The sequence below is a fragment of the Leptidea sinapis genome, chromosome 29, assembly GCF_905404315.1.
Source record: "Leptidea sinapis chromosome 29, ilLepSina1.1, whole genome shotgun sequence".
Classification (NCBI taxonomy): Eukaryota; Metazoa; Arthropoda; class Insecta; order Lepidoptera; family Pieridae; genus Leptidea; species Leptidea sinapis.
The window spans coordinates 9,641,400-9,663,900 of NC_066293.1; the positions used below are offsets into that span (position 1 = coordinate 9,641,400).

The following is a 22,501-nucleotide window of genomic DNA, read 5'->3' on the forward strand; positions in this document are numbered from 1 at the left end:
ATGAGCAGGAGAATTATATTATATGGGCGGAATTGAGAATCTAAACCAATCTCAAATTCACTGAAACAAACAAAAAAGTCATCAAAATCAGTCCAGCCGTTTAGGAGGTAGTTCAATTGTGAATCTAAACCATTCTCGAATCCACCTGAATACACACAGAAAGTTTCATTAGAATCGGTCCAGCCGTCTAGGAGGAGTTCAGTGACATACACACGCACACAAGAATTATATATATAAAGATAATAATAATATCTTTTATTTGACACACACATGAAACATTACATTGCTACAAAAATAAGAATAAAAAAGAAAAATTATAACTAAAACTAACCTAGAACATATTTTACAAAGATTAACCCCCTTATTCAACTTAAAGCTAACTTAAAGCATTGCTAATTCGCACTCTGTCTTCTTCTATTGACCTAAGTCAGAATGAGAAAAAACACTCCTTAGCGGCTGTTTAAAGTTAGCGGACCATTATGAATAAGGGGGTAAATAAATAACTTTACCAAGATATTATGATATAGGAGCTGTGTGGCAGTGTGTATCAAAATGGACGCTACTCAGGTTACCTGTGACAATTGATCACAGCACTGATTTTCAGTAGTAGTAGTTCTTTTCTGAGTTGAAAACCATACACCGAATGCGGTCCTCACATTTTGCATACTCAACTACCAACCAGCGCCTGGGGTCTATTAACAAAATCGAAATACGAAGTTTCGGTTGACGGATCGTACATTTTCCCATTACGAAAGTGTTTCAGATCCGTAGATCGATATTCGATATTCGCGATTAGACAATTTGTCTTTCGTTTAACTTATTCCCAAATTCACTTGACATTTACTTTTTCGTTGTTTGAGAATAATAAGGTAATGTAACTACAACTTCACTTTTTATGGTTATGTCTGTGGTTCCGAAACGGAATTCGTCCGCACTTTTCGGATCCGAAGTACTCTAGTAATAGGATTTAATTTAAAGTTCGTTGTTCTTTCGTTTCGGACGAAACTTCGCCTTTCGATTTTGGTAATAGACCTCCTGGACTACACACGTTATCGAGCGGTCAGGTAGTCTATACGCGAATATTTTCTAATTATATAGTGGACAGATGGCCGATGACTTTTTGTAGCAATTCTAATGTATTAAAATAATTTTATTAATCCAAAAAGGAGCGGTTCTATTCATTTAAAGAAAAAATAACAGACTGCTTAGATATGAAAGAGCAATATCTCAAGTCAATTTCCTAATTGGCGCTCTTTTGAACGGTTGGCTCTGTTCATAGGAGCGCTCGGACGGAACCCCAGAGGTCGCGGGTTCGAGTCTCGCATCGTTCATAAATTTTGGTTACAAATTTAATAAAATGAAGCATAACTTTTGTCACTGTGATGTTCGTCATAATTTTGTTACTAAATAATTTAATTTGTTCGTTCGACAGCTGAACCGCTCAAACCGACGTATATGCCCGTGTTCCTTACGAAGAAGGAGAGGAAGAAACTACGACGACAGAGTAGGAGGGAGGCGTGGAAGGAAGAACAAGAGAAGATAAGATTGGGCTTGGAAGCACCACCTGAACCAAAACTAAGGTAAACTGAACATCTTTAATAGAGAAAGAAGGCCTATGCTTCTCCGCGGTAGAAAAATAATAGGGAAGTCTAAGACCAGTGGGAGGCTCCTTTGCACAGGATGCCGGCTAGATTATGGGTACCGGGTGAAATTACTCGGCAAATGAGACTTAACATCTTATGTCTCAAAGTGACGAGCGCAATTGTAGTGCCGCTCAGAATTTCTTATAATATTTTGGTATCAATTACCATCAGCTGAACGTAATGCTCGTCTCGTCACTCTTAGGCTGGGTTGCATCATATTAGCTGTTATGGTTAAAGTTTAAGTAAAATTTAACGTTAACAATAACGCTGACTCTAACATAGACTGCGGAATGTAATACACAATCGTATTCCTTGGCATAGTTAAAGTTAAAAAGTGAAATGTCAAGTCAATATTGAATGTTTATAATATGAAACTTTTGACAGGTCGCTATTTAACATTAACAATAGCTTTAACCTTTAAAGATTGGACGGTTACGGAAGTTATGATGTCATCAAAATATTATCAACTGGTGTAACTCATTTTTTGCTTATCCGGTAGTTTAACATGTTTGTTATTGTTAGTTTGTGCAACCCAGCCTTACACTGATTGAATCAAATCAAATCAAAATCATTTTATTCACGTAGGTCACGGAAATGACACTTATGAATGTCAAAAAAATATATATATATTTTTCTTATTGTATCTACCGCTACTTCGTAAAGGGTTGAGCTAATGAGAAGAAGTAGCAAGAAACTCAAGTGAAGATTTCTTAATTACCTAGTCAGTGTTAATTCTTTTCTATATTTAAATGATTACCCCTCCCCTATAATTACTTTAATTTTGGCGTAATTGTATTTATTTGGAATCCAGGATATCGAACCTAATGCGAGCTCTTGGCACGGAAGCAGTTCAGGATCCCACCGCCATCGAGGCCAAAGTTCGCGAGCAGATCGCTAAGCGCCAGAAGACCCACCAGGATGCCAACCAGGCCAGGGCACTCACCAAAGAACAGAAGAGGGAAAAGGTACGTTCTAAGTTCACGTGGCCAGAGTTTTCTCGAACCGATACTATCTTCAAGATTAGAGCATACTAGCAAATTAAAGGTTTGTTATCCATTGACGTACAGTAAACAGTTGAGACTCACAATCACGCTCAAAAATTGTCTGAAGCAAAACTCTCTATTAGGCAGAGGCCTAATAGACTTGTAGGCAGAGTTGTGTTACGACCGCGCTTTGAATACAACGCCGCGCAATGACAAAGTGTTCAGTGTAACACTGTCCAAATGACAGCATATCCAAACTTAAAACAGGTGGAGTGATGTATTTCAGGTAAGTGCCGCGTAAACTTAACAAAATTGTGTAACTAACTTGACGTTTATTATAATTTGGCAAATAATTACATTTGAATTGCTAAAATGTAATGTTATCGCTTGTGTTCACGTGCACGTGTTTATATCGCGTGACGTCTTACTTCTTCTAATGTGCATTAGAATAATACAATATGTTAAGCATGATAATAGCATAACATTATACTTAATATAATGATACGAAATGGCAAGAAATATCGCCACTCTTCGAACGGCCGTTTTCAATAACCTGTCTATCCTAAGTTTAAGTTACTAGAGGTAGACAAATCTATCCTTTTACGCTTGCTTACATTACAATAACCTGTCGACATAAAGCATTGGACTTTAACTATGTTGGACATAACTATGGATAGATAAGATCTTGTCACTAAACGGTGACAGCAATGTATCTGCAACTAGAGATACGTTATTGAAAACGGCCGTAAATCAGTATTAATTTATGTAAATTGATGCAACAAAAATATTCAAACATTAAATACTCAACGTTATACATGAGTGAGTCAAATAAGAATGTAATTTAAACAATATGTTATGTTTTTTTTAAAGTGATAACCCTCACTTCTAGGATTAATACACAAATAAAATTTGAAAAAAAAATTTAATGAACGATGCGGAATTCTAACCCACGACCTCCGGCATTCCGTGCCGGTGCTCTAACCAACTGAGCTGACCGTTCGAGTACCGCCTCGTTATAAAATTCTGTTTGCTTTGTTCAACTCTCAGGTTGTGGCTTCATCTACAGAATTTACTTTACAGTTGATAACCTGCTCAACCCCAATATTTGCATATTAGGAAATTGACTTGAGATGTCGCTCTTGTAAACATATTGTTTAGATTTACAAGAGCGACATCTCAAGTCAATTTAATTAAAATAATATTTATTAAGTACAGTAGATGTCGAGAGTTGTATTTGTTGGATGCAATTACTAATTATGACAGTAATCACGACCATCACGTTCACGAAGCATCCTTACAAAAAACAATGAGTTCAAGCTCTGAAGGTTGATGCATCCGATATACGATAATTTATGCTTATACAGTTTATTATTTATTACTTTTTTATGCAATAATTCATAATATTTTAACACCATTCATATATTTAATGCAGCACCTTACAAACAAATTTTTACAGCCATTGTAAAATACTCTATTTGACAATACAAATGATTTGAGTTTTCTTTAGTGTTAATTCCGCGAATATTTGTCTTTACAAACAAACTTGTTATGCCTACTACTCGGTTGGGTCGAGTTAGTAAGTCTTTTGTTGGGCGATGTATCTTTTGAATGGGTGGTAGATTTTGACGTTCAATAAGTGATTATAAATCCTATTTTGAATAAAAATATTTGAATTTGAATTTGAATTTAAACAATTCGACACGTGTTCGAAAATCAGGACTGATTTTGGCGAGACAACACGTCCTGATCAAATCATTTGTATAATTATGGATTTCCGCAAAGTAACGCCTACTTCAATAAATTTACTCTATTTGATTTAAAAGAGTGGCTGTTGGGTTTCTTGTATGAGAAGTCACGCGCTCATCTTATGAAAATAAGAAACATATAAAATAACTTTAAAAAGAAATGTTAAAGTTGAATTGTTATTGTGTATTTGTATTGAAAAGAGCGCATAAAAAAAAATGCTGGGAGAGTTTCTTGCGCCGCTTCTTCTCTCTCAGAGCGCCATTTGTTTCCGAGGCGGTAGTAGTATCTAGTAGTTATTAGAAATGACATCAAAAAGAATTCTAAAGGAATCAATTTTGAGAAAATAAATGCCTTTTATGCCTTTTTAACTAATCTAATCAACTTTCAATTCATCATATTTATAATATCATTTCCTTCGCGTGTAAATAAGCTGGAGCAGTGAGCGACACTATTATCTATCTGTCTAATCTTGTTTCTTTTTTCTAGGTCGACAGAAAGATTCGCGAGGACACCTCTCTGGGTGTCAATGTTGCTGTTTATAGGTATGTACTGAATTTGTTAGAATAGTCTAGGGATTCACCTGTTGATATTTCACGCGAACTGCGGGCCTACCATGAACTCTTATTGCAATTCACTTGACAACCTAAAATGAACTGCTTTGCTATTTCGTACCACGACGCGATTAGAGCTATCTAATTTAGGTTGACGTGAAATTAACTGATTAAATCGCAATGATGTTCAATTGAATGTCAAAAATTGACGACCCATATAGCCGAATGGTTAGTGACCCTGACTACAAAGCTAGAGGTCCCGGGTTCGAATCCCGGTAGGTGCAATCATTTATATGATGAATATGAATGAGTGTTTCCGAGTCATGGATGTTTAAATGTATTTATGTACGTTTAAGTAAGTATATTGTATTAAATATATCGTTGTCTTGTACCCATAGTACAGGCTATGCCTAGTTTGGGGCAAGATAATTTGTGTGAAAGTGTGTAAAAAAAAAATGATGTCAATTGAATGTCAAAAACGATGTAAATTGAATGTCAAAAATGTCAATTGAATGTCAAAAATGATGTCAATTGAATGTCAAAAATGATGTCAATTGAATGTCAAAAATAATATCAATTGAATGTCAAAATTGATGTAAACTTAATGTCAATTGAATGTCAAAAATGATGTCAATTGAATGTCAAAAATGATGTCAATTGAATGTCAAAAATGATGTAAATTGAATGTCAAAAAAGATATCAATTGAATGTCAAAAATGATGTCAATTTAATGTCAAATTGATGTCAATTGAATGTCAAAAATGATGTCAATTGAATGTCAAAAAGGATGTCAATTGAATCGCAAACTGGTTTAGTTCGTTCATTCATTCGTACCATGAGATAATATTTCAACCTAAACTGGATAGCTTATGTGTCAAACGGAGCGATTCGAAAAAAGGTGCTACTTCCTTAGAGGAAAGTGAATCGTGTTGTTAATAAATCTTAAAAAATACTGAAAACATACAGAATAGGAAAATTTTATTGATGAAAGATGAGATGAGAATACTTTATCGGACTTTTTTGTTAAACAAAATACTGAAAATAAATACCGTAAATGAAAATGCTAAAGACGAGGAAGCAAGGGCCCGGGCTATAGCCTGTTCTCAAGAACGAATTAAAAAAAAATCATAAGTCGTGATTTTTACGAAAACACCCAAGCAAACATTTAATTTGTAATTCAAAGAACTATATTTATTTATATTACTATTATTTAATAAGTTCAGCAGGGCTGAATGGTTTATAATATGACGCTATAAAGCGCAATTTTAAAATGTATATTTAGTATTTTCTACGCAAAAAACCGCTAAAATCATATCATTTTAGGTTTCGAAACGCAACGCATATGGTCCGAGTTAGAGAGACAAAGTTATGCAACGACTGTAGAGCATCATCTATTTCTCACACCGCGGACCACAGACAAATTTATTTCGTTCATTCTTCATAAGCGATCCAAACGCCATTCATTGAAAGGCACTTCATGGTACGAAATTTAGGTACCTAAACTCAACTGCATCGGAATCGCATCGCTTATTAATAGTTGATGGTGGGCCCTCTGGTGTCCACAACAATCAAAAATATTGTTACGAGCTAGGGGTTAGGGGATAGAAAAATTGTTAAACTGTATCGGTGCTATTACAAAAATAATATTTTAAACATGGCTTAGACACGTGTTTCGTTAGACATAGCTTAACGTTTAGACCTAACTATAACAACATCAGTCATCTAACAGTAGTCGTATCTACTGTGGAACATCTGATAGGTCCTGTCCTACTATAAAATTGAGATTAAGTATATTTGAAGCCAATTTATTCGTCATATACAAATATGGTTACGCAAACAAAGATGGTTACGCACACTCACGCATATAGACATGGAAGCCATTGTTAAAGTGATAGGTTAGCATTCACATCATATTAATTCTTGATTAAACAGATGCTCACATATACACACACACAAACAAACAAACACTCACAAAATTACGCCCTGCCTTTACAGTGCAGTGCCGCTCAGGATTCTTGAAATACCCACAAATTCTGAGCGGCACTCCTATTGCGCTCGACACCTTGGGATATAAGATGTAAAGTCTTATTTGCCCAGTAATTTTACTAGCTACGGCGCCCTTTAGACCGAAACACAATAATACTTACACATTACTTGCTTCACGGCAGTAAAAGGCGCCGTTGTGGTACCCATAATCTAGCCGGCATCCTGTTCAAAGGAGCCTCCCACTGGTAAACCCTCTCCACCCGTCTTTTTCACAAATGGACACACTTGTGAAACCCCTACACCTGCTGTGACCCCAAATTTTCTATTTTAATAAGTAATGAATTGTATAGTGAAATTCAAATTTTAAAAACATAAGCCTTATAGAATAAGATTGATTTTATTTATGGAAAAGCAGGATAAACGAGCGTACGGGTCACCTGGTGCTAAGTGATCACCGCCGTCCACATTCTCTCAACACCAGTGGAATCACAGGAGCGTTGCCGGCCTATAAGGAACTCATTACCCATGTCGTATCGTCCCGGAAGGAACGCACAAGGAAGCTCATTCCACAGATTTGTAGTACGTCGAAGAAAGCTCATTGAAAATCACTCAGTGGAGGACCGCCACACATCCAGATGGTGGGGTTGATATCCTAACTTGTGGCGTGTCGTTCGAAGGTGGAATTTGGCGGTAGGAATCAGGTTAAACAGCTCTTCGGAACAGTCCCCGTGATAAATGCGGTAGACACACAATTAATAGGTAATTCATTAAATTTTGCTTAACATATAACTTTAGACTTTTAGTACTTTAGATTTAATGTAACGTAAGAAAGAATATTGAAAGAAAGAAAGAAATATAGTTATTTGTAACAAACACAATATTTACATAGAAAAAATATTTATACAAAACAAATTACAAATTGGAGTGTTTGTCACAAATTGGTCACACTTCAGCATAATGCTTATTACTGTCGCAACCAGCGCTGATCTTCCAGTGGGACCAATAAATGACGCCACACCTTTCTAATTACACTTTTTACACGTTATATCTTAGGCAGCAGGTAATTCGCTATCCTTACCTCATGTAACTATAGTTCAAGATAATATTATACATACAAAAGTTTTAACAAGCAAACTAGATTGCACTGGTGTCTATAGTCAGCAGTTACTATTTTGTTTGGTGCTAAAAAATAAATTTCTTTAAATTAGCTTTAATACTAGGTGAACTACGCTGGCCCTAAACTATTGATCCCCCTTGTCCCTTGTCCAGAAATATCACATATCGTCACACCCCTCCCCCCTTAAAGTGTGACCCCAAAGTTATCCCGTAATATTTCAGGATACGTGACCTGTTCGAGTGCGCGTCGGCCAAGTTCAAGGTGGAGGTGAACGCTCGCCAGCTGCACATGACGGGCGTAGTTGTGCTGCACCGGGGCTGTTGCGTGGTGGTGACGGAGGGGGGGCCCAAACAGCACGCCAAATATAAACGGTTTGTTTCACACATGTACCTAGACCAGCGACTAGCAGAGAAGAAGTAACTGTTGGAGTGGCAGTAAAAAAAACATTAAAACACTTACATGTCTGCCATCTTTCACATAAAGATAATATTGTATATATATATAGTTTTGCAAACGAGGCTTAACAGCTTATGTCTCTAGGTGACGAGCGCAATTGTAGTGCCGCTCAGAATTTTTTGGTTTCTCAAGAATCCTGCGCGGCACTGCATTGTAATAGGCAGGGCGTATCAATAACCATCAACTGCTCGTATTGTCCCTTATTGTCATAAAAAAATACTATAAATATTATCAATGTGGTAGAACCATCAACATAGTATACTAGCGTAGTAGAAGCACTCTGTGTGAGAGAGAGAGATAACTATTCTTACACAAAAACCTAGGTGTGAGAAGGGGACGGAATAGATAGACCGTGAAACCGTTTTGAAACAATTTAGTGTCCATTAGTATCCTGTCAAATTGGATCGCATTTTAATGTTAGTGTTTTTATTGTAATTATTCTGTGTATTACCGAATATTAATTAAAATATATAATGGTGTCGTGTTCTGTGTTATATTGTGTTATTTAAAGCAATCAAAATAAAGAAACGTTTCACGTGTAAATACTGATTAGTCTATTTTTTGTGGTGCTTATTTTCGTAGAGCATATTGAATTAAATATTTTTTATAAAATTTTATATTACTGCAGTAAACACTCTATCTGTATATATAAAAATGAATTGCTGTTCGTTAGTCTCGCTAAAACTGGAGAACGGCTGAAACGATTTGGCTAATTTTGGTCTTGAATTATTTGTGGAAGTCCAGGGAAGGTTTAAAAGGTATGAATAAACATGAAAATTCTCGAATTTGAATAAAAACAACAATTTTCATTTTCCTTTGACGTGTCACCCGTCGTTCAGAAATCTAATAAAAATAATAGTTTAAATTGAATAACTAATTTGAATTTTTTATCTTTCTAAGGAGGTAAAATAAACTTCCTTAAAACACACTTAAAAAAAGGATTCCTTTTGTTTGTTTTAAGTTTATTTTATACAAACGTTTAGGTCTTTTATTTATCGATTTAGGCAGTACGAAGTCTGCTGGGTCAGCTAGTTTTTTATAATAAAAAAAATATTATATAATAAAATATTGCATACGTGAATATGACAATGTTTATTAATATTTATCATAGGTATTGATCAAAAGCAAAATACTACACAATAATTAAAGAACTTTTCTTTGATTATGATTATGAATGGTATCTTTTTATCTTCTCGACTAGGCTGATGCTGCAGCGGATTAAGTGGGAGGAAGACATGGTGAAGGATAACGAGGGGAACGAGGTGCCGAACTCTTGTCACCTGGTGTGGGAGGGGAACACTCCTGGCCGCGCCTTCGGGGACATCAAGTTTAAGGTATTTATGTTTCTGGAAATAAATACATATACACCCTGATACGTGGAATAGACCTGCATATATTTGCATCACTCTACATATATTGTTATTGAAATGATTTGTAGCTGCAAATATTTATTTAAAAGAGTGGCAAAAGAGTTTCTTGCCACTTCTTCTCAGTGTTCTTCTCCCTTTTCGAAGTCGCTATAAATATAAAAAAAGGCTATCAACTGTAAAGTAGATCCTGTAGATGAAGCCACAACCTGGGAGTTGAACAAAGGCATATTGAGATTTATGAACGTTACGTCACTCGAGCGGTTGGATCAGTGTAAGAGCGCTCGCACGGAACGCGATAGGTCGCGGATTCGAGTCCCGCATCGTTCATAAATTTTGTTCAAAAATTATTTTTGTTATTACTCTGACAAGTGGGGGTTATCACTTTAAAGAAAATAACAAATTGTTTAATAAAAGAAAACTTTTGACATTCTTAAGTGTCATTTTCTTGATTTTGATAAGATTTGATTGTACCACTGCAGTTTCCTGGCGTGAAGTAGAATTGTGTTTCGGTCTGAAGGACGCCGTAGTTACGGACATTACTCTGCTAATATTTAGTCTTAATATCTTATGCGTCAAAATGACGAGTAACTCACAATTTTTGATACAATCAAAAGTTAGTTATTAATAAAATACTTAAGGAATGTATAAATTTAAAGTAATACACACACACACACACACACACACACACACGCACGCACGCAGGCCAGTCTAGCGAAACTCTCTAACAAAAAAGCGATTGTATAAACGTACAGTGATTGATATATTGACAGATGACAGCTATAATCTTGTAAAAATCGGAGAATACCGAAATCCACTACGTTTTAAGCAACTGTTCGCTTTCAAATTTAGCCGGATTATACTAAACTCTATCTATGCTATGGCTGTCCTACTCAGGATTGTGCATGGGACTTTCAGCAATGATTTATTAACAGATGTTCACTTTATTACTCGCAAGCAAGCCACTCGTATGCCTACAATTTTTGCAATACCGCACTGTTACAACAACGTCGCATATAATAATCCACTTCATCTTATGTGCCAATTATATAACGAGTTAAGTAATAATAAAAATTGTGAAATCGACATATTTAGTCAAAGTTTATATAATTTTAAAATAACAATTATGAAGCACTGTACCATAGAACTCAAATATAGTTGTACTTACATATTTTCGTTGTGATTTTAAATAATATAACGCTGTGTACAATAGTTAGATTTACAATTTTATAGTGATAAGATCTTTATTTTTATATTTCACATGTTTTACTTTGTAATCGTTTTTGTACCTTAATTAAATAAAAATTGTGAGCCGTCACGGGACGCCTGGCAGATGTGAAACATCGACATTATTTTGTAAAAGTAATATGCAGAAAAGAACATATTGTGATAGGAACTAAATATGTCATAATGATAAAATAAAATATTACGATTTTTTTCCAGATAACGATGACTATTTATTGAATAAACATTTATTTTCGTTAAATACAAAAATTTAATACGAATTTATTTCAAATCGTGACTACTTAATTCGTTTAATCAGTGACTTCGGTAATAGTTATATTCGATGTTGCCTCTGAGGACGGTATTACTGTGACAAGGCGACGCGTCGCCACGCCAGAAATAGGTTTTACGTGCGGCTATATATGTTTCACACCATTAAATAAATACTTCGTCGCCATATTGTAATTAATATTTCAAACTTATGTCAAATGTCAATTCACGTTTCATACTAAAGTAAATATCAATTTTCACTTAGGCAGTCCCTCTTATTACGTAGTATTTATATCATTATAAGTATTCCTATTGTATTATTATTAGAAGTAAGTTCTAAAATAGTATAATAATAACCTTAGTTCTGTGGATTTTGTAATGTAATCTAATATATAAAATTCTCATATCGCGGTGTTTGTCGTTAAACTCCTTCGAAACGGCTTGACCGATTCTCATGAAATTTTGAGTGCATATTGGGTAGGTCTGAGAATCGGACAACATCTATTTTTCATCCCCCTAAATGTTAAGGGTGGTCCACGCCAAGTTTTTTGTTTTTTTATTTTTTTTGACATTTTTTTTTAATTGATTATGAAACAGCATCAAAAAATAAATACAACTTCAAATTTTCACCGATCTACGATTAACAGTTACTTTTGTAACACAACGTTTACTGGGTCAGCTAGTAATTATATAAGAATCCTGTGTACAGTGCGTATCGTACGGAGTCCTCCAATACAATTAGAACTTCTATAGTTTTGTGTTTACAAAATCAAATATTTTTATTCAAAATAGGATATATTATTATTGAAAGTCAAAAACTACCAAACATTCCAAATGTATGCCTCAGACCTGAGAAGAACGAGCGCAAGAAACCCAACTGGTTTTTTTTTTATAAAAACATGGTTACAATGTAATATCGTACAATAAAATTTATAATTAATTAGAAACTCATTTTTGTTATAGTAACCTTTATATGAAAAATTTAGTTAAAATATAAAATGTATATGCTTGCCCCCAGGTGATGCCTACGGAAAAACAAGCTCGGGAGCTGTTCCTCAAGCATAGAGTGGAGCACCTGTGGGATCTGGCTTACAGCGGCGCAGTCCTCGGCACCGGCCCGGACGAACCATGACCGCCGACACGCTCTTAGCCATAATGTACACCCTACCTTATACTAGTATACAAATTAAATTTGTAACCAACTCTCAGGTTGAACAAGATATACCAATATTTACGACCCATGCGTATTCGAACGGTCGGCTCAGTTGGAAAGAGCGGTGAGTCGGAACTCGGGTTCAGGTCCCGCATCGTTCATAAATTTTGGTTATAAATTTAATTTGTATAATAAATCCCGGAAGTGAAGGGATATTACTTTAAAATAACAAATTGTTTAGATTCGAAAGAGCGACATCTCAAGTCAATTTCCAAATATGCAATTATTGGGGTTGAGCAGGTTATCAACTGTAAAGTAGATCCTGTAGATGAAGCCACAACCTGAGAGTTGAACAAGTCATACCAAGATTTAATATCGATGCGTCACTCGAACGGTTGGTTTAGTTGCGGCGTACCCTCTCAAATGCGGAGAAGCATACAAGAGTTTTAGATGAAACAGACGTGCATATCTTCAGTACCTTATAAGACAAAGTAATACATTATTGACTCATTAAATATTTTTATTCAAAATAGAACATGTATTGAAAGCCAAAAACAACCACACATTGGAAAAAGTGCCTCAGGCCTGAGAAGAGCGGGCGGAACAAACTCAGCGGGCGTTTTTTTAAATCAATATATGGTTTATAATATTATTTCGGACAATAAAACTTATAATTAAATAGCCTGAGGGCGGTCGCTCCATTCCCAATCTGTGGTATCGTTATAATAAAGTCATTTATGTTATAGTAACCTTTAGTTTTTTGACAATTAAAGAAGGTATCAAATACAACCAATCGAAATATTATGATATCGCATAATTTAATTTCTTTTGAAGTATGATACAAATGGTTTAGTTGATCAATTCGTCGTTAGTTGCCGAATTTGGGTGTCACTCACTTAAAAAATGGTGGAAATTTGTTTTTTTGAGGCGTTGGCTAAGTATTGTTATTATTTGAACATATTATGTTTGTAGAACATTGTTTCGGTGTGAAGGGCTCCGTAGCTAGTGAAATTACTGGGCAAATGAGACTTAACATCTATCGTCGCAAGGTGACGAGCGCAATTGTAGTGCCGCTCAGAATTTTTGGGGTTTTCAAGAATCCTGAGCGGCATTGCATTGTTATGGGCAGGGCGTATTAATTACCATCACCTGAACGTCCTGCTCGTCTCGTCCCCTGTCGTATAAAACAGATCAGTAAAAACATTGACGTATTATAAACGACTAGACTAACAATCACAGTTACACAATTTTTTTAATTTAAACAGGGCACTTACCTGAAATCCTGAATCCTGACCTGACTTACCTGAAATGTTTTGATGTATTGTGAATTGGACAGTTTTTCACTGAACACTTTGTATTTGCGTGGCGTCGTATTCAAAGCGCGGTCGAAACGTAACTAAATGAAAACTTTAAAGAGTTTTGATTCAAATAGTTTTGAGTGTCGTTGTGAATTGTACGTCAATTAAATAAATATTTAGCACAAAAAAAAATATTTCTCTAAAAACCTGTAGCGGGCCTACATAATTTACTAGCGTGATGTCAATTTAAAATGAGATATCACAGTACATATTTACACTATCAGGAAAATATTTTAAGATTTGTTTGTAAAGAGAAGCCTTTCTTAGGGAATTTGCCGGCAAAAGTTTCTTAAAGTATTGAAAAGTCAAAATTTCATATTAATTCCTTAGAAATTTTAATGTTTTTCTACAGTTGGGATTTTTAAGAACTCCCTTACATTTAGTTAAGACCAAGCTGAGCTGCCTAATTCAATTAAAAAAAAAAACAAAATTTGTGAACGATGCAGGACAAATTTCGTTATCAAATTTAATTTGTGTAATTTATTCCAGAATTGAGGGTTATCACTTAAAAAATAACAAATTGTTTAGATGTGAAAAAGCGACATTTCAATTTCCTTTGAGCAAGTTATCAACTGTAAAGTAGATCCTGTAGATGGAGCCACAGAGAGTTGAGAGTTGAATGAAACATGACTACTTTGTAAACTGGCGCAGCCCTAATAGCGTAACTAACTTCCTTCCTCGTACTATTTCTGTAAATAAATCCCATGAAAATGGTTTGTTTTATATTTATTATGCGTGCAGTACATGTGCGAGTATATTACCCTACACGGTGTGACAAGGACACAATGATGCGACCGCCATTTCTAAAATGCTTCTATACACGGTATCTTAGATTGCTAAGATAATAAATAACAACTAAATTAATCTATCTGTATAAAGCTGAAACAAATAGAAATTCTGGTGATATATTTCGAAGCTCTGTAGTATTAACTGAATAAAATTATTTTGAATAATATGCGTTTTATTTGGTTCACAATGTAAAACCAATAACAATTTATACAAATCAAATTTGTCTTTATCTGTGAACCTGCTTTTGCTGTTGTGTTGCTTGGATTTGCATAGAGACGTCGCTTCATTATGTCTTCTACCGCATTGTTCAGGGGAGTGTTCCGAAGAGTTGCTTGAAATGATAACAAACTAAGATATAATCTTCATCGTCTCGATGTCTGGTGTTCCACCTCGCTGGAGTTTTCAAGTAACTTTCTTTCCTTCTTCTTCTTCGTGACACTCTTCGCAGAGCGGTCGTGGTCATCACGAAGTGACATCTTTTGGGGAAAATATGATTCGCCTCAGGAGCATTCGCCACGTGTCCCTGCTGGCCGACAGCCTGGTACACTCGTTCAATGGACCGCCCACAGCAGAGTTAATTTGGTCGGTCCATCGCATGGGCGACCTTCCTGGCCTATGATGCCCTCCCCTTTACCCTACACAACAAGTCGCTGATGCACTCCCTCTCGCGACGGACTTTCTTCCACATGCCACCAAACTATGGAATGATTGATGAAGCTACCCAACAGACCGGCAATGATCTCTCGAGATGACTTCTGCTCGCATAAATAAAATCTCGATCTGAAATTGCCTGATGACATATTAGATTGACCATTATGAAGTGTATCTCCAATTCCATCCACATTCTTTTCATGAATACATTGTCAGGTTTCATTTTTTAAGGAACTTTGCGTGTCAGATTATAGACTGCAGTAACCTTTTTTTGTGTCGCTATAATAGTACTGCCAGAAAAATAAATACTTTTTTACTTAACCCACATTCTATCATTGAATAATTTTTATAATAAAATTATAATATTAATAATAAGCATCACAACGCAACACCTTTTCAGCAATCCATAATACAAAATAAATCGTTGTTTATTTATTAATAATAATATCCTAGTGATGCTTATTTTGCACACCGTAACAGAGCGACGATGTGACGTCATCGACCTCAGGTCCAGACATAATTTAACAGGGTGGTACTAGTAAAAATAAAACTATACAAATTTTTAATAACTTTAATTTTGTACAGCAATCTTACATGAATGGTTCCAACCGCAGTCAGTTATATACAATTGCGAATTAAAAAACATATCCTACTTAAACTAACTTATAAATAATAATTCAGCTAATCCTACCGAATAGTGAAAAATATAACAATTCTTTGAAACAAAACGAAAATAAACGCAAAACCGCTGAACCAATTCCGACAAAACTTTAAACATCGCGCCTGCAATTAAAGTAGGAATAGAACTATTTCTGCCGCAACACAGTAGTGCAGCATTATTCTATGCTACAACTCAAGTTGACGGGCTCAGTACGATAATATCGGGCGTGTAACACGAATATACGAAATTGCTTCCAAAGTTCCGATAAAATATACAAAAAGGCGAACAAGTGGTACTGCCAAAATGGACAATATCAACAACGTGTCAAATCTCTGAAACTTATAGTATATAGTACAGTAATAACTGTAGTTTTTATTTCAATAAAATAATGAGAGTAGTTTTGAAGATAAGATATTCCGCATTAAGTGCAGTGTACTAACTTCACAGAGATGGTAAGCGAAGCATAACACCCATATAATTTTTACGAATTTACTTTTTATAAATCATACTGTAAGCTAAAAATCAAAATTGGTAATATTCTTCATTGCCATTTTACTCACATCTATATATTTTTTCTTATTTAAATAAATCTGATTTACATTCTATTTTCTTATTTAGATTATGTTCCCTCAGTGTGCAAGCTTGGTGACAGATAAATTAGTTGCTGATGAGAAAGCTGTCATTTAAGTTTAATTGGAATTAGTCCTAAGCGGGCTTCGTGAAACAAAATAAAAATATTCTAATAATTTTTAATCGGTAGTAAAAACATACACCTTATATACAAAATGGAATACTAGATAAGATTCGCTACAGAATGGGAATTTGAATTATTTATTGTAATAAAAAAATTGGTCCGAATAATATAAACAAGCGACAAAGTAATATATTGCCTCTGGAAATAGATTAGATTAAATGGGTCAAATATATGTCCGAAATTTAGATTTTTTTATAAAAGTTGGGGCAAGAGGGTCTTTTAGTTGGGTTATATTCTGTAAACATGAACATGCTTAAATCGTAATTAGTGAAAATTAAAATATATATTTATTACAATTTCTTATGTATATAGGTACCGAATCCACCTAAATTGGGATAAAACTATCTATAAAATGTAAGACAGTAAATATATACTTTTAATTTTAAAATTTAAGTATCGGGTATTTGGGGTAAATCTGTCTATAAAAAATCTGTGGGTAAAGGTAGTCCAGTCTGTAGCGAACGTCTCGGCAGTGCGGCTAAAACAGCAAATACTGCCGGCCATCCTTAGCATGGAATAGAGATCGGAACACATTATATCACAATTGTTTGCGTTACGAACAGCTGCTGCACAATCTCTCGTGAAACGAAAACAAACAAAACCTATCTTTTATATGAAAATAGCGCCATCAAATTACTAATATTGGTTCATTTTTTGATGACGTAACGTGATTATTAAATAATAACATTATAATTCAAAGGAAAATAACGCAAATATTTATTTAACTAAATACATCCATAACGCAATTTCACTTAAGCTAATTTTTCGTTGTCGGCGTGCCTATATTTAATAACCCCGAATAACCCCTAAATTGATTTGCCATCAAGTCTCTGTACATAGCAAGTTGCCTCTGATCCATTTGCCCCAAGCTGCTATAAAACGCATTCATGTACATGGGATCCATGAATGGGGACATTGGAACATTCTTTTGCATATCCATCATTTGTGTCAAATTTTGCCCTTTGAATGCGTTTAATAGGTTACTTTGACCTGTGCTTGAAGAGTCTTTTGATCCTGTAGAGCTGGTTGGGGATATATCATCTCTAATTTGGTAATTAGGTACATTTAGTTGAGGCTTCTTTATCCCCGAAGGCGATGGGGGCGGGTAGGGTTTGTAATCTTTAGGTGGCGTTGGAGTTTTCGTTGAAATAAATTTACCGTTTGAAGATCGTTTTTGCGGAGGTCGTTTTGGAGGCGTCGGAGTTTTGGGATTGACTAGTGTTATTTCTAAATTAGATCCGACCATTGCTTTACCATCTAGTAATGTATAATTTTTGGATAAATTTTGGGGTGTTTTTGACGGCGAATCTGATGGTACCCGTACTATTTCCACCGACGGTTTCTGTAATGGTGGGGTAAGAGATTTGCAGGTTAGGTCTAATATATCTTGCGGTGTTACAGGTGTGGCTGGTATACTCCGTTGGGGTTTAATTGGGGTTCCTTGCAGCATATGTGGTGGAGGCATAAATGGATCTTTGGGGTTACCATACACAGTTTTCTCTGGCCCAGAAGTTCCGTAAGCGCTAGTCGATTGTATTACTTTGGGTGGTTGGATGCCATTTGCGTAATTTGGTGGAACAATGTTGTACATTTGAAATAGTTGTGCCTGACTCAGTAGCTGATGCTGAATAGCAGGGTTAAGGATAATAGGGCTGGGATTAATGAGAGGCGTTATAGGGGTTATTTGGACGGGAATCGAAGATGGGTGGGGCCAGAGAGGGGTTGGAGGAACGGCCGTCACTTCTAGACCCCGTTCTTTTAGGACTTCCAACTTTTTCTTTTTGACTCCTTGTGGACTTTCCGGGTATTCATCTAGGTCGATTATCTCTGGCGTTTTTGGTTTATATGGGATCTGAAAAAGTTTAAGTATTTAAAAAATTATTTTTAGCAAATTAAAAAGCATCTTGCAATATGTGACTATGACTGTCAAATACGTCTGCCACTAAATTACATGAAAAGCACTATTATGATTTTTACTTCATAAACGTCATGATTTTTGTAAAAAGGCATATACTTAGGATAAACAAATAAAATTAGTTTTAAATTCACTACATAAAGCATAAATATAATCTCATACAATTAACCGAACAATTGTTCATTACGTTAATAATGCTTTTCACGGCAATAGTTCTTAACAACTTGAGATTTTGCCTATACGGTGGTTTTGTGGGCGAAAAGCTAAATAATCTATTAAGGTGTTATCTAAGGGATAAAAATAATTTGAAATAACTTAAAAAATATTTTGCGACAAAAGCGTTATTTTATTGGGGTAAGTAGATCTTCATGATTACTAACCTCTACAATCTCATCATCGCTTTGTGTGTTCGGTGGTTTCGGGTGATGAATGCCGAAGTTAGTGATGGGCGTTGCCGGTTGTGGTGAACTAGACGTAGAGTCCGTTCGTATCATCGATGTTGGTGCTGCAAGTAATACAACATTAATTATATCATCAACTCCTTTGACAAAGCAGAACCACTGAAGCAAAGTACCAGATTGTAATTTTAAGTTTTATATCAATTACTCTATCATAATAGTACGCAATGAATTTTTACTATAAAAACGATGACTCGCCAATGAAATCGCACTTTATGGGTATGGGTATAAACCCTCGTCGCTGTGATTGGTCGGTTTTTGTGACGTATTACCCTCGGAAGAGATACGTAACAAAGTTTTAACAGAACACTCTCACAACAGGTCTCTTTATTTTTTGGTTCATTCAAGATCTCCGAGGATAGAGGCGAGGCGAAACACGTGTCGAATTGCTAGCAGATATTAGTGAAATTTACAGTCAAGATAACTCAAAACTATTGGATAATCATGGATTTCCGCAAAATAATGCCTAATTAAATAAATTTTCATTATTTTTTCAAAATTGATTTTATTACGAATAATTATTGAGGAACCGCTTCGGAGACAAATGGCGCGCTAAAAGAGAAGAAACGACGCAAAAATTCTCCTATATTCTATATTAGCGCTCTTTTTTAAATATAATTTATTCAATGTTGTATTTTGTTGAAAATATTGCTAAACAATAATCTGGTCCCAGGCTGTCCGATCGCTTAGAAATTCAGCTGTTCAGTAGTAAGATTTAGTCAGTATGAGACATTTTTTGTTTATGATAATAATATTACCAGTAATTGAAGTAATAATAAATTAAAAATTTAATTTAAACTCAAAAAGTAATTTTTTTTATTCAAATAATAATTAATAAATATTGCTAAGTTTAAGTCTGTTTTATATAATTGGAAAATGATGCATGTTTAAATTATTATACAATATTATTAATTTCTTATTCATTTATGTTTATTTCAATTTGTATAATATTCCAATAATTTTAAATTTATTGTAATAATATTATTATGCGATTGTTATTGTATGTGTTCTTGGTGTTAAATAAATAAATTAATACTAACAGGTATGCGTTTTTTGTTGTGGCCGTGTTGGCTTCACTCGAACAGCGCGCAGGGAACTCCTTCCTACCGGCCGAGCCTTCTGTGAATATAATAATATAATATAAACTGTTAATTATAATTTATATAATATTTATTTTGAATGCATTCATTCCTTTTATTATAAACTATACATATATAATAAATAAATAAATAAATAAAAGAATTGGGATGCTATTGTAAGAATACCTACGTGTTTAAAAGTTTCTGAGGGATTCTCTAGAATTCAGATTATAGATGATCCTAATCACCCTTTTTTGCAAAACAAATATTGTTTCGATATCATCTGTTTTCCTCCATAGCCATATGACATATGTGAATGTCAATCAATATTATACACTAATGAAGTGTCCAAATTCTGCGAAAAGAATAATCCCACATTCTTTCGAGGCTACAAATCATTAATGTAGACAAGGGATAAGAAAGGTTCTAGGATTGAACCCTGAGGCACACCGCATTACAGCTCCTGGTAAATGTTCATTATTAATTACCACTCTCTGGGTTGTATTAGATTTTAGTATGAAGTAATAAGATCAAGTGATTTGGTTATTCTGCTTATCATAGTAAGTGAGTTTACGGATATGAGTACAATGGTCTACGAAATCAAATGCTTTCGAAAGATCACAGAATATTCCGACAGCGTTATCTGATTTCTTCTAAGCATTAAATATGTGTCGAATCAACGCCATACAGGCATCAGATGTTGAACGACCATTCGTTAAACCAAATTGTTTAGAATGTAAAATGTTATTGCTAGAGAAATGGTTTAATAATTGATTTAATATTATTTTTTCAATTTCAATTGCTATAGATAAAAGTTAGCTATTTTTATAACATCTTAGTATAGGTAGGTAAAGAAAACAACCCTATTGTCATCAGTAGAGGCACAGAAAGAGAGGCAATAGCGCCCCCAAGTACTTTGCTACACCTTTATCACTTACTCACAAGGTAAATAGTTGCACTAACAGACAGAACTCTCGCGTATAATACGAAATTCAAACTGGGTTTTTATCTAAATAGTTTTCATAAGCATATTAATGGTAATGGTAATAATACCTGTTCAGTAGGGTTGACGTGGGAATGGCCGTTGACTGCGTACTTGTCACCCAGTGTTGACAGACACGAGAGCGCATTGGTGGCCCCCGCCGCTGCGAAAGTAATCCCCGCCGCTCCTGAGCTTTGAGCATCCGACAACTCCTTTAGGATTGTCGTGTCTGCATTACCTGAAGGATACGTTCTAAGTCAAGTAGTCTTCGCCAAGAAGAGTATTTTTGTTGCATTGCAGTTACAGTTGATTTAAAATAGTAGCAATGAGTTTCTTGCCACTTCTTCTCAGTAGCTCAACCCTTTACGAAGTGGCGGCAAATTCATTAAGAAAAATATTTTTTTAACTTTCATAAGTGTCATTTTCGGAACCTACATGAATAAAGTGATTTTGATATGATTTGATTAATATTATGAAAAGTTTCAGAATAGCGATTGTCGCTGAGTTATCGCAACATTAATCACATCTTTTACTATCAACTTGAGCACTGAAATTTATGGTACGGGGGACGCCGCTGTTGTTAAGCGCAAGCCTTGATTATGTGACTTTTATCAGTGTGACATATTTGCAAGACACATAAGCCTAATTGAATCAAGTTTATTTGACTTTGACTTTGAAACCCTGGTAGGTGTTTCGGCCAAATTAAATTAATCAATGAAAATTATTAAATTATTAATTATATACTAAGCAATTTCATATATTGTCATCAAGTATTATCCAATCAGCTATTAGTGACTTACCTAATTGCAACTTCTGCGGCAGATCGTTCAAGCACATATCGTTCTTGAATTCCATCTCTTTTGGTTTAGCAGTTTCTTCTATCAGCATCTCGACCGGCTTCACGGTTATCTTTACTTTCTCTTCCTTCGGGAGTGACTCCAAGAATTCCCTTTTGAAATATAATATACATATTTGATAACTGGATTTTTCTGGATTATACATTTGGAATTAGTTTATCGGATAGCTTATGGTAAATTGTTTTGATAAAGATAATTTAAGACAAGGATTGAGAAAGGAATTCTGAAAGTAAGAATGACGAATCTATACTAATAAATGAAGGGCCGTTGTTTTCCTTCGGTTACACTGCGAAAACTACTAAACCGATCAGAATATTACTTATAGCATAAGATGCAGCTTGTTCCGGAGAAAGTTTTAGTATATGTTATGTTAGGATATATGTTGGTGATTACTTGTCCGGGACCTATATTTTTTTGAATAAGAAAACCTATATTATATTCGCAATAGAAATAATTCATTAAATGACATTTCATTACATATGACCCTTAACACAATTAGCA

The 22,501-nt window shown here is 34.9% G+C and overlaps 2 protein-coding genes across 2 annotated transcripts in view; one reads left to right on the forward strand and one right to left on the reverse strand.

Annotated features, from left to right (window-relative positions):
- LOC126973314 (U4/U6 small nuclear ribonucleoprotein Prp3) overlaps positions 1 to 14,807 on the forward strand; it is a 55,680-nt gene extending 40,873 nt beyond the window's left edge. The window contains exons 10-15 of the mRNA XM_050820523.1: positions 1,433 to 1,580; positions 2,455 to 2,608; positions 4,859 to 4,914; positions 8,248 to 8,397; positions 9,684 to 9,816; positions 12,362 to 14,807. Coding sequence (XP_050676480.1) covers positions 1,433 to 1,580; positions 2,455 to 2,608; positions 4,859 to 4,914; positions 8,248 to 8,397; positions 9,684 to 9,816; positions 12,362 to 12,475 — 755 coding nt within the window. The 3' untranslated portion in view covers positions 12,476 to 14,807. The remainder of the gene's footprint in view (positions 1 to 1,432; positions 1,581 to 2,454; positions 2,609 to 4,858; positions 4,915 to 8,247; positions 8,398 to 9,683; positions 9,817 to 12,361) is intronic.
- A 1,044-nt stretch (positions 14,808 to 15,851) lies between these two features.
- Positions 15,852 to 22,501, reverse strand: part of LOC126973304 (AT-rich interactive domain-containing protein 5B-like) — a 74,112-nt gene continuing 67,462 nt past the window's right edge. Inside the window, exons 10-14 of the mRNA XM_050820509.1 lie at positions 21,944 to 22,092; positions 21,215 to 21,381; positions 20,123 to 20,201; positions 19,005 to 19,129; positions 15,852 to 18,561 (exon numbers count right to left, since the gene is read on the reverse strand). Of these exons, the coding sequence (XP_050676466.1) occupies positions 17,467 to 18,561; positions 19,005 to 19,129; positions 20,123 to 20,201; positions 21,215 to 21,381; positions 21,944 to 22,092 (1,615 nt within the window). The 3' untranslated portion in view covers positions 15,852 to 17,466. The remainder of the gene's footprint in view (positions 18,562 to 19,004; positions 19,130 to 20,122; positions 20,202 to 21,214; positions 21,382 to 21,943; positions 22,093 to 22,501) is intronic.